Source organism: Tupaia chinensis, unplaced genomic scaffold (assembly GCF_000334495.1).
Source record: "Tupaia chinensis unplaced genomic scaffold, TupChi_1.0 Scaffold144767_1, whole genome shotgun sequence".
Classification (NCBI taxonomy): Eukaryota; Metazoa; Chordata; class Mammalia; order Scandentia; family Tupaiidae; genus Tupaia; species Tupaia belangeri.
In genome coordinates this window covers 2,296,656-2,310,575 of record NW_006204627.1, presented here as the reverse complement: position 1 = coordinate 2,310,575, position 13,920 = coordinate 2,296,656, and the positions used below count along the sequence as shown (strand labels likewise).

General features: G+C 42.6%; 1 protein-coding gene across 9 annotated transcripts in view; it reads right to left on the bottom strand.

Annotated features, from left to right (window-relative positions):
• Positions 1-3,181: 3,181 nt before the first annotated feature.
• IRAG1 (inositol 1,4,5-triphosphate receptor associated 1) overlaps positions 3,182-13,920 on the bottom strand; it is a 186,027-nt gene continuing 175,288 nt past the window's right edge. For all 9 annotated transcript variants that reach the window (XM_006167435.3, XM_027767850.1, XM_006167441.3 and 6 more), the window contains 3 exons: positions 11,440-11,559; positions 10,106-10,234; positions 3,182-5,367 (listed from right to left, as the gene is read on the bottom strand). In XM_006167435.3, coding sequence (XP_006167497.1) covers positions 5,127-5,367; positions 10,106-10,234; positions 11,440-11,559 — 490 coding nt within the window. In that variant the 3' untranslated portion in view covers positions 3,182-5,126. The remainder of the gene's footprint in view (positions 5,368-10,105; positions 10,235-11,439; positions 11,560-13,920) is intronic.

The following is a 13,920-nucleotide window of genomic DNA, read 5'->3' as shown; positions in this document are numbered from 1 at the left end:
GTAGGGAAATGTAATAGAGCGTCTAACTGCTATAACAACGCCAATGGCTTCACAAGTTAAGTTTATTTCTCTCACGTTACAACCAATAGCTGATAGGTGGTGGCAGTGATGATGGTAATGATGGGAGTGAGCATGGTTGTGGGGATTCTGCCACACACAGTTATTCAGAGACTGGAGTGCCTTTCATCAGTCTGTGTTGCTTTGCTCTCATCAGTACTTCCAAGTTCTGCCATGATCTTCACACTGAAACAGTAACTGAGGGAAGAAACTGTAGAGGATTGTGCTGGAGAGTACTTTCAGGGCAGGGCCTGGGAAATAGGTGTATCATTTTTTACCAGTATTCTGTTGGCCAGAATTCTTTCACATGTTCCCACCTAATTGCAAAGAAGTCCTAATCTAGCTGTGTGCCCAGGAATAAAAGGAAAATCGATTTGGTGAACACACAGTAGTCTCTGCCACAGCTTACTCTTCTGACCACTGTTCCTCTCTGTGGAATACAGTTCTCAAGGAAGGTGGGGAGATGCTCCATGGTCCCTTCCAGCTGAAAGTCTATGATCTCTGACTTAGATGATCAGTCTTCCCTATCAGGTTAAGCTGTGGGACTTTGTAGCCTGGTGATATGAATTAACAAAGTTTATAAATACTATTCCCAAATGTAACAGGATCTGAATGATCTCAATAAAAAGATGTAATGAAGAATGGGAGTTAGGGCAATCAACTGGCCATAAGAGTTCTGGAATATCAAAGAATGCCACTATATCTTCTTATTATTATTGCTGTATAGCAAATTACCACTAACTTTATGAGTGAAAACAACACCCATTTATTATCTCATGGTTTCTATAGTTCAGAAGTCTGGATAGGCTCAACTATGACCTCTCACATTTTGGAATTTTGTTATTGAAGCATCCCATTTCTGGTTCAAGTATATGCATTAGGGTAGGCTAGCTGCTATAAAAAATATGCCTGAGCCTCAGTGGCTCTATACACTAACATTTTTATTTCTTTCTCCTATCACAGTTTGATGTTCTGAGTGCCCAAAGACCCAAATCTATTTGGCGGTTCTGTCTTCTCAGAATCCTCTGATTTGGATAGGCAGAGAGAAGAGTAAAGGATGTGTAAAATCTTGTGTAGATGAGTTTGTTTTCAAGGAACTGGATCCACATTCCTGTGCATCAAGCTTCAACAACAACAAAAAAGCAGTCTGGCTCTGTAGCCTACTGGTTAAGGGAGTCAAACCTCACATGGTGGTTTGGATCTTGGTCCTGGTGGCTTGAAAAATATCAGGTATATGCCCCCAATCCTGACAGGATGGAGAAATAAGAATTGTGATGTGACTATGCCCCATGGAGGGAGTTTCTCTCTCTCTCTCTCCTTTTTTCTCTGTCTCTCTCTGGTGAGCACATGCAATTAAAAAGAAAGACCAGAAAATGTTGTCAGGCTGAGGAAATCAAGTTAGTGAAAATTCAGTAGTCTTAATCACAGCAAAATGATTCATAGGCCAGGAAAGGACAGAAAATGAGGATCAGGATTGAGGGTTAGGGACAGAAGCAAAGGAACTGATCCAGCCTGTAGACAATGGTCAAGGTTTGGGCACCTGTGACTTGGTTCTGGGAGGCACTCATATTCAAAGGGTATCTTAACAGTTGGAGCATTGTGGCTTAGCACTACAGAATGAGGAGGCATTTGACTACTGCCAAAGGTTTGGAAATGTGCTTTTATTTTCAAATTCAGGTATGTGACACTCTACAGTTCAATGCTAGCACACCTGTGTGAGGCTTAACAACATTAGAAACTGACAGCCGGTGACACACAAATCCAGCCTCTCCTTCTCCATTTACTCCACCACGTTGTACATGGGGAGCCATATACATGGCTTTGGGTAGCCAGAAAGTGAAGACTCTTTTAGGAGGAGACATCAACAATAGCATATACAACACCTCACTGCCATTAGGTTGGTGACCCAACCTAGTGGTAGGTAGTCAGTCCTAGGTCAAACAGAAATGTCAGGAGGGTTGGGAGGATCGATTTGGAAGATTTTTAGAAGCCCTTTTTATTTCAGATCAATGTCAATGTTGGAAATACAGGGCCTATTTCTCTCTACTTCACTACTGCTTTGGCAGTGGCTCCAACCACTTCAAATTTATCTTTGTTTTTCAGAAAGATAGACTGACAAGTATCTTTTTCAGCCATGCCCTTTTAAGTGTGGCCACTTTTACAGTCCCTTCTGGATGTATCTTTTTCCTCTATCTCCCTTACCCAAAATAGAGTATGAGGGGGGTCTTCAAAAAAATTCATGAAAAATGTGTATTATGAAAAAAACTATGTATGGAAATTTATTTATTTATTTATTTATTTATTTATTGACACCATAATAAACTCATACTTCAATTCTATTTTTCCACAAACCCTTCGATGTCCTCTCACAGTATGGGCCAGGGCTCGGGTCTGAAAATATTCTTATGGCTTGTCTGTGGAATAGCTGGAGGCTAGGAAGCTCACTGTACCTGCTCTCTTAGTCTTTTTCTCACCCAAGAACAATGGTGGAATCTCAGGGCTAAGTGAACAACAGGCCCACCCAGCAGGGCCCTTCTGTAAGGGAGTCTGAGATCAGACATGGCCTACCTAGAGTCCTGCTCCACAGCTGCTCATCTGGGGCTCCATTCATATCCTGTTTTCAGTTCTGAGGGCCTCATGTACCCAAAGCTCATTCAGTTGTGTCTGGTTCCCTGGAAAAGGCCAGGTAACCATCTTCCTGTGTCCCCAAAGCCCCTCTGCCCTGCCCTGCACCTCTTTACCTTAATGGCACATCCTTGGTCAACCCTGGCATGGGCTTCTCTCATGGCCATTTGATAGCCACTGTCAAAGATGCCCCTTCAATATGTAAGCTGTTTTAAAATGGAATCTGGTCTAGAAGATTCTCTCCACAGAGGGCAATTGCATTGAACCCAGTCCTTGAGTTTGGAAATGGTGTTGCTAGTCTAGTCTCATTCCTGAGTTTGGAAATGGTGTTGCTAGTCTAGTCTCATGCCTGCTCTCTCAGAGTAGATAGAGAAATACTATAATAAGGTGTGGTTAAGAAAGGTGTTACTTTCCTCCTTGAGAAGTGCTGGTGCTGGTACTTGAAAGCATGAAAACGTCTGCTGCCCCCAGAGTGCTCTCCAGCACCTTAAATGTTTACTTGTTCTTTGGACCAATGTTTAATGACATCCTCCCAAGCATTAGCCAGCATCCTCGGCTCTTATCCAAGAGTTGGTAAGACATTGTTCTTGTCTTTGAGGGAAAATGTGGGGCAGACAGATCTATAAATAAATTATTGTAATATGCTATAGGTCAGGGTCAATGTTGAAAATATTTTAGAAGTGCAATAAAACACAGAGAAGGGCATGCGTTATTATGTTGGGTATGGTGGTAGATATGGCAGAGAGGTCGTCAAAGCTTATGTGTATGGGGGGGGGGGGTAATTTTTGCACTTCGTCCTGAAGAGTGACCAGAAAAAGAGAGAAAAAATGGCAGAAGAAAATTAGCTAGTAGAGTTTCATAGCTGTGAGGGAAACCCTTTAGTTTGAGAACAGAGATGGTTTGGCATAGCTGAAGGGTAACTTGGGGGAGTGAGACTGGAATGGAAGGCATTCCGTTAGGGGCCCATTAGAAGAAGCGATGTGGTATTGGGGATGAGAGCGCAGCCCCTGGAGCAAGACCACTTAGGTCTGAGTGCTGGCTCCATGATTTATAAGCCAGGTGTCTTTGGCAAGTTACTTGTCTTTTTTGTGTTTCAGTTTCCTTATCAAGACATGGGAAGAGTACAACTCATGCCTTATCATTTTTTCTTTTTCCTTGAGAACTAAGTGAATTACAACCTATACAATACTGAGAACAGTGCTTGGCTCACAGTAAATTCTATATGAGTGTTAGCAGCAAAGCTAACAATGTCAATAACAAAACAAAAACAAATGGGGAAAAAAAAACCCACATGAAAACTGATGAGGGCTGAATGAAGACAGTACTATAATGGTACAGAGAAAAGTCATTTGGAGATAGGATATGCTGCTTAAATTTTATGCTAAACAATCGAGAATGCTCTGAAACATTCACTGGGATTTCCAACCCACTTGAACTGAGGAACTAATGTGCAATCATGCTCTTGCATGTGGGCACATGCGCAGAGAGCACAACACCAAAAGCACACCATTTCTCATCATTCACCCAAGAGCTGGGTTAAGTGCTTCAAAAAGAGAGAGTAGGGAATAGATTGTGCTGTACAGCAGCTTAGAACTGGCATTTGAAATTGAGACCAGCAAGTTTGCCATTGAAGCCATGAGTTTTCAGTGTTTTTCAAACATCTTCAATCCATGTGGGGATCTTTCTAAACAGGTGACTATCCCACACCTAGTGAAAACCTGTGGGTTAGCTTAAGGTGCATCTTAAATTACCCAGAGGACACACTGAGAGCACACTTTTGGAAGGTTGTTGGCTTTGTGCACATGCCTGTTGTGTGTGTGTGTGTGTAGGTTGTGTGTACAGATACATACATAATAGTTCACATCTTCCCATTTCATTTCAAGCACTGGGCTAAATTCAGCCTATACATCTTTCTGAAAACCTTTGCCACTTTTGTAAAAAGAAATTTTGATTCTAAAGGGAGAAGGGGAGGCTGAAGGATAGTTATTAAAAATGAGATGGGAAATGGGAAGATATTCATGTTGCAACTCCAAATTCCAGGTCTGATCCTTAGGGTCAGTATTAGCCATTAAGTACAATTCTTCCTGATGACTGATTGCAGAGAGAAAAAAGGGAAGAGTGCCCCCAGTGAAGGCATTTTAGTTCTCTCCAGCCACCTAAGCTAGGGGCAGGAGACCTTCCCTTTAGTTAGAGTTCCTTAATGAAGGTGACTTCTTTGTCCACCAGATTCTTTCCCAGAGCAGTTTTGTTGATCCTCCAAGAACATCACTTGCTGTGTAGGAATGGCTTCCACAAAGATGCTAAGTGTGAAAGGAACCCTTCTTCATTCCCTGATGGGACAGGTGACAGCATGTCCCCACCTTGCCCTAACACACTGTACTTAGGAAAAGGATGGTAGGCTGAGCATACTGGAGTAGGGCTCCAGCTAGGCATCAAGTTTCCTATTACTCTGTGGGCTGCTCATGCTGGAGTCCTGAGCTCCACCAGGAGTCCCTCTGGGCTTCTGAGCAAGTGGATCTTCCAAGGGGCTCCTCGGCCTGCTCCACACAAGAGTTATAGGAGTTGTAGAGCCCAAGAACAACAGTCAAGACCAGCATCATAGCAGCCATTACCCAGATCACTCTCCAGTGCTGACACAGCTTGGGATACATGACGTGTAAGAAATGGACCAATTCTTCAAGTTTGCTGTCAATGAGAAAATAGGTGAAGAGTTTAATATACTGGGCACTATATGATACACAGACCCATCCTTTACCCTCTGCAGATACTGTCCGTGCTGTCCAGAGAAATGGTTCTCAATCTCAGCTGTGCATATAATCACTTGGCAGCAATTAGTCAGACTGCCCTAGTCCTACTGCATGAATCTCCAAAGTTATGATCTAGGAAGCTATAGTTAAAGTTCCTCAGGTGACTTGGATACTGCCAATCCATAGCCTTGATGTTGGGAGCCATTGTCCTAGAAGGCTCTACTTACTCATTTAATCATCCATTTACTCATACATGTCCTCATATATTTATGGAATTATGACTAATACCTGCCCTTTTGCAAGACTCAGGGTACAGGGTGGGCTGATCTGTATTCCTCTGTATCCTGTGTATTCCTACAGCATCTTTTTGAGCTGTCTTAGTGATCAATTCCAAGTTTTTATCTGCTCCTGCCTCAGCCCTCAAAGCACATTCATTGTTCTCACTTCGACATCTGTGTTGAGAGTAGAAGGACTGTGCTAAACTCTCAGAAGAAACTTGATGGTCAGGGATAAATGACAAGGATCAGATCAACCTCAACAGCTCACTTCAAACCACCCCAAAGACAATCAGAAGATGATTAGCCTCTAGCAACCTTGGGTAGTTTATTAGAGATGTTTCTCAACCTTATTTATACTCATTCTCTAATTTCTTCCACCTCCTCCTCCTTTCCTTCCCTCACTCTTTCTATCACCTTTTTTTTTTGCTGTGGTTTGAAAATGGTTTGTCCCCCCAAAACTTGCATATTGGAATTGGGCCCCCAATGTAACTGGATTATGGGGGCACCACCCTCATGAATAGATTAATGCTTTTTTCTAAGATGGAATGAGTTCTCTCATGGAAAGGGGTTAGTTTCTGCAAGAACAGGTTGTTATAAGAGTAAGAGGCTGCCTGCAGGTCTCTCTTTACATGTGCCTGGTCTTCCTGTTTCTGTCGGCCAGGTTATGACACAGGACAAGATGCTGGCCCTAGGTCTTTAGACTTTGTAGCCACCAGAAACACGAGCCCAATAAAACTTTCTTCTTTATAAATCACAAAATTTGTGGTATTTTTGTTTAGTAATACAAAGACACCCTTTGTCTCTCTCCCCTTCCATGTTCGCCTTATTTTCCTCTTTTCCCCTTCCCAAAGGCTTTCAATTTGTCCTTTCTTTGTGGCTTAGTGAATAGACATTTAGTCAGACAGCTCACGTTAAGGAGTCTATTCTAGAGCTCTCTGAAAAAGCTCTGCTAGAATTTCCTCCTGTTATTCTTTTTTTTTTTTTCTTAAATAAGGACAACAATAAAAATGAGAGTACCAAGGATAACCAAATCAAAGAGGTGGGGAAAGTGACAGAAGGGCTTTTTGAAGGTCTTGAAGCTCACACAGACACTAAAATACCCAGGCCATTTGCTAAGAAATAGAGCTCTAATGAACTTCGGGATAATAGTGGATTGATAATGTATAGGATAATATCTTTAACTGGACTAATGTACAGTGTATTTACACTGGGAAAATTCATTTTATAAGTTGTAATTATATACAGTGGTTGCATGTATAAAAATAAATTTAAAAAATAAAAAATAAATAAAGTCAGATTTGGGGCGGGCGTTGGGAAAAAAAAAAAGAGAGAGAGAGAATCACCAAAAATCTTCCTTAAAAAAGGAACCAGGTACTCAGCAGTGTCTGCCTTGGGTGTTAAGGACACAATGAGACTGACTGGTTTCTTTTCCTTGTGGAAATCCTGTCAGGTCATTTAGGCACAATTAAGTCAAGTGAGCACATTAGCAGATGTGAAAATGGCTGGCTATTTAACAACTGTGGGAAGGAAGAACTTGGAAGTTTGTTTTCGTTCAGCTCTATTTAGATTCTTTAGGTAATATTGTAGGCTATAATGGTGTCTTTTGGGCTATATATTCATACTCCAAAACAAGCACTAGAGTAGGGAGAATCCCACTCTCACCACTTCCTGAAGTGAAAACTGCGAAGGAGGAGGTGAAGATCTGGCTTCGTGACCCTTAGATGGTCACCCATTTCTAGCCTATAAAAGAGGTCAGAAATAGAGTAGACATAGAATTCCTTTGGAAGACAATTTCTGTTTGTTATAAGTAAACTCTTTTCTGAGAGTTGTTGGGAAAGTAAGAGAATCTGCCTAAATATCATCATAATCTCACAAAGCAGGCTTGAACAGGTGGAGGGGATGAAGAGTTTTACATTGCACCTTAGAGTCTCATTTCTTCAACATATTACATGTTGAAATGTAATGTCTGAAAACTGCATCGTCTGTTCCAGTATGGCTAAGACACTGCAGGAATTCTCGCCAAGTTTATTTAAGTGGACCCTATAGAGAGCAATATTTATAACATTACATTTTTACATATAACGGAGAAGAAACTCAAACAACAACAACAACAAACCTTTAGCATTTGATGTTGACTCTTTTAAATAACAGGTCAGCTGTTGGGCTTAGCCCAGTGTTTTCAAAACACTAAGTAGGATATAAAACTTTCAAATAACTTCAAACCTTGCTTACTAGGGAGGTGACAAAAAGTCATGGGGACATCATGTTGGAGTGCAGGTGTCTTCAGGGAACTGTGTGTCTAAGGAACTCAGGGTGGAGAACGATTGGCCTCAAAAAAGTCAGATTTCAGGTATAGTCCAACTTGGGTCACAGGGAGGAAGGAACCCCCTGGCTGTGAATGAGCAGTTTATAGGAGAGAATGTCAGTCCTTCTGGAGAAGATAAAGTCACACTGGGCCTGAAAAGGTGATGCTACCTCTCTGTACTGAAGGATGGGGCCCCTTCTGAAGGCTACGCTTGGGTCTGGTATCCATCACCAGAGGTACAGGCTATGTTTCCAAAACCAAAAAGTAAATCCGAGAGGGAGCAAAGGTTGGGAGAGAGAGAGAACAGGGCCTCTCAGGATCTGCAGGGCCAACAGGACTTCCTTATATGATGGATGCTAAGGGTGGCCATTGCCATGTGTTCATGACGAGGAGTGGGAGAGAAAAAAAACCAGGCATAGACTCACTGCTTCCAGGGTTTCAAGAAATGGGAGAGAGCTGCAAATAGCCTGAGATCAAATGAGCTAGATAAGGCTTACAGCCCTATGCTTTATAAACCAGGCTGTTTATATTCCATGTACTCTGTCTGTTTATTTCTCTTTTGTTCTTTCTCAGTGTTTGGGTATTAGAAGTTCCAGCCTGTCTTAGCTGTATTCAAGGAAGCAAAGGAAGAGCTTTTGTCCAAGCTTAAGCTTAGCTTCATTAAAGGGGAGGAAAGCAGTATGGTGGCCTAAAAATAAAGACAGAGGACCCGTAAGAGGGAGGTGAGACCTAAAGAGAGAAGATTTGTTGTATGGAGTAGAGGTTGTTCTTTCATTAGGAGAGGAAGTCTGTCTTAGCACAGGTTTGTTTTCAGTGGTGAATATGTCCCCCAGCTCTCCTATAAGGTGCTTCCTTGGAATAATGGGGTTATTATTAACCCATGTAGGCTGAGATATGTATGTCACTCTGGTTGAATCTTCCACTAACAACTGGGTTCTACTATGGGCTCCTATGTGCTTTGAAGCACCTCCATCTTGCCCTAATCTTCACTGTACTATCTTACTTTTTACATGTATGTGATTTCCAGCGTTTGCCAGCAATGAGCACAGACATATATCCTGTCCTGAATTCAATAACGGATAAGATAATTAATCATCTGTCTGGTGATCCCCTGGACTCCAGGATAGCCCAGGGGACTAAAAAAGATACTGGTGAAGTGTTTCAATTTATAAACTACTTTTATAAATATCAAAATTTAAGACTTGTGGTTAGAAAGTATGAATAGAGACAATAGGACAGAATATATAAAATTGGGGCTGTCCTGAAAACCCAGGACACAGGGCAGAATACCACTCCTGTAGCCATCAGCCGATGCTGTCCCTAAGCATGTACTTCTGTGGGATAATTCTAGCCTGCTGTGATTCAGATTTCATTCCCTTGTTGCATGGAGTGCCTTGGATCTAGATGAGTCTATTTCTGCTATTCTGCAGCCCTAAAGCCAACTAGTAGCACAAGTAGGACAAATGCAGGATTTAAACTCTCTTTACCTACATGTTATATATTTCTCCCTTAACTTAGAGGAAAATATACTTAAAATAGAAAATAGTTCTCAAGGAAAAAAAAAAAAAACACAAGTATTTCCACCCCAAAGTGAAGATACTTGAAAATGACCAATCTAGTTTGGTCAGCATGGAAAGGACCTATGGAGCCTCACCTTTGCCAGCCAGCTGAGTTTTCCCCTTGACCCCAATGTGTTCTCTGTCTTCTCCTTGTGAGAAATCCTCTCTAGGGCTTCAGGCCAACTCCCTTGGTCTTGGCTGTTTCATGGGGGATGGTCTGGAAGTAAACTACTATGGCTGGGCTAGAAGGGACTCCAGCCAGGATCCCAGTTCCTGAGGGCTCTTGATCACTGCTTGCCCTGCCCATGATCTCCTCTGACCTTTAGCTCTTGCTAATGTCTATTTACAACTAATAGTTCTTTGGGATTCCCTCTACCTCCTCCACACTATGGGTACCCTCTTGGTTTCTGTGGCCACTCACTTGGACCATACCCACTGCTGTCCTAGACTGACATCTCCAGAGATTTTATGTAATTAAATAATTAAGTGGCTTGGGTCCCATTTCAACCAGGGCTTGAGAAACAGGCTTCCCACCTGCTTCTCTGGTTCTCTTCCTCAATTTCTTCTACCTCTTCAGTTTCCTCGGGACTCTCATTCTTCTGTTCTTCTTCTTCCTCCTTTAGATCTTGAAGCTCTTTGGTCTTCTTTAGACCTTCCTGGTATCTGGAGGACAAAAAAGAAACACTGATTCAGGAACAGCCTGAGTAGAGCACCCTTTCCTGAGTTCCTCAGGGAGGGGATTCAAGCACCTCCAATCATTACACACTTCCTCTGGTTCCACACAACAGGAAAAAGCTGGGAAGCTCCACTGAATCCTGAGGTGGCTTGTGTCAGTACAATTTCCCCTCATTCCTCAGTCATCCTTCCTGTTTATGTGAAAATGTCACAAAACTGATGGGGGGGGCAGGGAAATGTGGGCACAGGGTCTCCTGACTGGGTTCTTATCCTATGAAACATTCTGTAAGGATAAGATTACATTTGCTCTCTGTGTAACTTCAGACCAAAAGTTTCTCACCTGTAAAACAGAGGGTGATGCCCATCTCACGAAGTGAGGCATTGGAATGATTTTCAGACGTGCCAGGCATATAGCTTGACCTACTAAGTGCCTTAGTCAATATTTACAAAGCCATGGTGAGGATAGAGGAAAGCTGTGGGTGAAAAGACAGGTTTTCCAGGAGAAAACCTCTAGTTTCCTTACCCAGAACTTGATTTGTGTTTACTTGTCTGATGCCTGAGTGCTGAACATGTATTAATTGGCTGGGGCAACTCTACCACTCTTATGTAATTGCCACACAGAAGCCCACAGGCTCTTCTCAGTGAAAAGGTGGCCTCTGATGAGCTGCAAGGACAGGAGAAGCTCATGGTGCAAGGCCTGGTTGGAATTAATTCTCTACCTTGAGCCTTTTTAAATGCTCTGTTTCTTTAGTGACAGATGACTGGCCAAAAGTGCTACTGAAGCTCAATTATGAAAGGGAGCAATGGGAGTGGGGAGTTTTCAGGAAGGAGGGATGATCAGGGCAGTTATAGGAAGCAGAGTCACAGCTGCTCCTGGGCATCATTGGCAGCAATAGGAATGCTTTGAGCACATGTCAAGAAGCCTCAGGCACCACCCAGAGGAACCCACTCAGAGCCCCTGACTTCCAGATCATTCTGGGCAGTCTAGTTATTATCTAGCCACACCCTCTCATCCTGCTTCCTCCTGACCTTCCTCTGGAACAGTCTTACTCTTTCCTACATAGTCCCTTAGGCAAGGAGTTCCTGCGGTCACTGGTTATTTCCCTAAAGCCTCCAAGAAACTGGAAAGGCCTGACGGAAGGTACCTTATGAGACCAGCCAGGTGCCCTTAGGGCAACTGGAGTTTGACTCACCCCTTGTTGTAAGCTTCTTCCTCCATCCTGGCCTTAGCCTCCTGACTACCTTCCTCCAGGTTGCTCGGAGTTGGGAGGGGAGCAGAGACTTCACAATCTGGATCCCCATTTGTCTTTCCACTAGTAAGAAGAGGGTAAATTCATTTTATAAGATGTAGTGATATACAGTGACTGAATGTATAAAATAAATTACATAGTAATTAAAAAGAAGAGGGAAGTACAGGGCATCACTTCAGGGAGAGATTGAGCCTCTGGAAACAAAACCATGTCTTTGACCTGATTCCCAATTAGAACTGAGGAAACTCAGGTTCTTTCATTGGCTTTCAGATGTTTTCAGTCTTTCTACCCCAAGACAAGATTTTCTGAAGGCTCAAGAATCCTCCCAAGTCCACTAAATGCTGCATCAGCAATATTTTCCTCATGCTCCCAAATCTACCTTTATTCTTATTCCAGGAGGTGTTGGGAGTGGGCAGACAACAGTCGGGAGCCCCACGGCACTGACTGAAGGAGGATGGAGGCAGACCAAAGTGTTTAGGATCATTCTATCCCAGTCATCTACCTTTTGCTTTCTGATCTTCACTCATTCCTTCAAATGTGTATCAAATATCAATTTAAGTCATGAGCACATTGTAATATGCTAGGACATATTAGAAAATAAAAGAATGGTTTTTACCAACATGGAATTTAGCAGAAGAGAAAGTCCCCCAAAAGAATATATATAAATAAAATTAGGAATTGTGGTATGGCCATACCCATTGGCAGGGTGCTTCTTCCCTCTGTCTCTCTGGCAAGTGAACCACTCTATGAAAATTTTTAAAATTTTGAGAAAAATGTAATCAATTACAAACTGTGGTAACATTCATGAAAGATACAAACTCTTCAGCAACATAAAAGAGGAAGAGAATTTTTAGAGTGAATGGTTAAAAAAGGTCTCTTGGGCCAGCCCCATAGCCTGGTCATTAAAAGATCTGGATCCCGCATAACTGACTATAGTCTGAATCCCAGCCCTGGCTTGAAAAAACATGCTGGGGCTTGTGTCCCTGTATGCCCCCAGTCCTCACAAGGTGAAGAAGTGAAGGAGAAGGGATTGCAGCATGACCATACCCCACTGGGGTGTGCATTCTCTCTGTCTCTGAGCATACACGCCTTCTGGCAATTAAAAAGAAAGGAAGGAAGGAAGAAAAGAAAGCAGGAAGGAAGGAAGGAAGAAAGGAAGGGCCTCTCTGGGGCCAAACAGTGGCACGGGGTAGGACATGACACTCAGTGAGGTGACCAGTTCATAGCTAGAGATTACCCGAGAGTGCTGGCATGTGTGTGCCTGTGATCCAGGCTGCTGGAATATAGTATTAAGACCCAGTTGGGAGTGATGTATTTCTGTTTCTGTCTCTCTCTTTCTCTCTGTCTCACTCATGGAATAAAAAACTTCTTAAAAAAGAAAAAAAATAGAAAAGTTCTCTCTGAAGTACTGAAATTGAAGCACAGATCTGAAAGGTGAAAAATCAGCCATTATTTGTAACAGGAAAGATCATGCCAGGGAGGACATGTGAAAACTCTGAGACACATACACTCTCTGGGATGTTAGAGCAATTGAAAACAGGCAATGTGGCAGGAGGTAACTTTCAAGTTTGTTTATTTCTTTCTTCCATGAGCAAGGTGAAGATAGATATAGATCTATTTTTTGACAGAGAGAGAGAGAGAGAGAGAGAGAGAGAGAAGGAGACCCCCAAACAGGGTCTTCATGCTGCAATCCATCACCAGCCTTAGTCAGCCCTGGATAGTAAGCATGCATATGTCTGGTATTTTCAGGGAGGTGTCTGAATATAAACATGGAGCCTTTCCACAGGAGTCAACTTCAGAGAATGTTGTGTTACTGTCATGCTACTTGTCTGGGTCCAGAGTTAACTTTTGGACAAGATAAATTTGCATTTCCTATAAGATATCCAAGTGGAGATGTCAAGTAGACAACTGAATACACCAAATGAGAAGGCTGAAGCTATTCATTTGGCATCATTTGGTAGAATATAGATGATATTCAAAGTCAGAGGACTGGATAAGATTTCCAAGAGAGATAGCATTAAGAAAGATGAGAAGAGGACCCAAGACCCATTACAGAGTACCTCTGAACTTGGCTCTGATAGGAAAAAAGAGACCTACAGAGAAGACTGAGAAGTAGCAACCAGAGATGAAGGGGGGAAACCAGAAGAGTGTAGAACCTTTAGAGGGAGGAGAGGAGGGTAGGTCGAGAAGGGAGAGTTATGTGTCACATACCTCTGAGAGTCTGAGGGAATTGAGTACAACCAAGTGACTGAAACTTGATAAGACGGAGGTCAAGAGGAGCCTTAAGGTAATGATAAGACCCCAAAACTGATAGGAATGGACTCATAAAGAATGGAAGGTAATAGAGGAAACCAGAGGCATAGTGACTTGAATGTGAGGGGAGTAGAGGAATGTCTTGGAGGGAGTGAATAGTTGAAGAAAAGG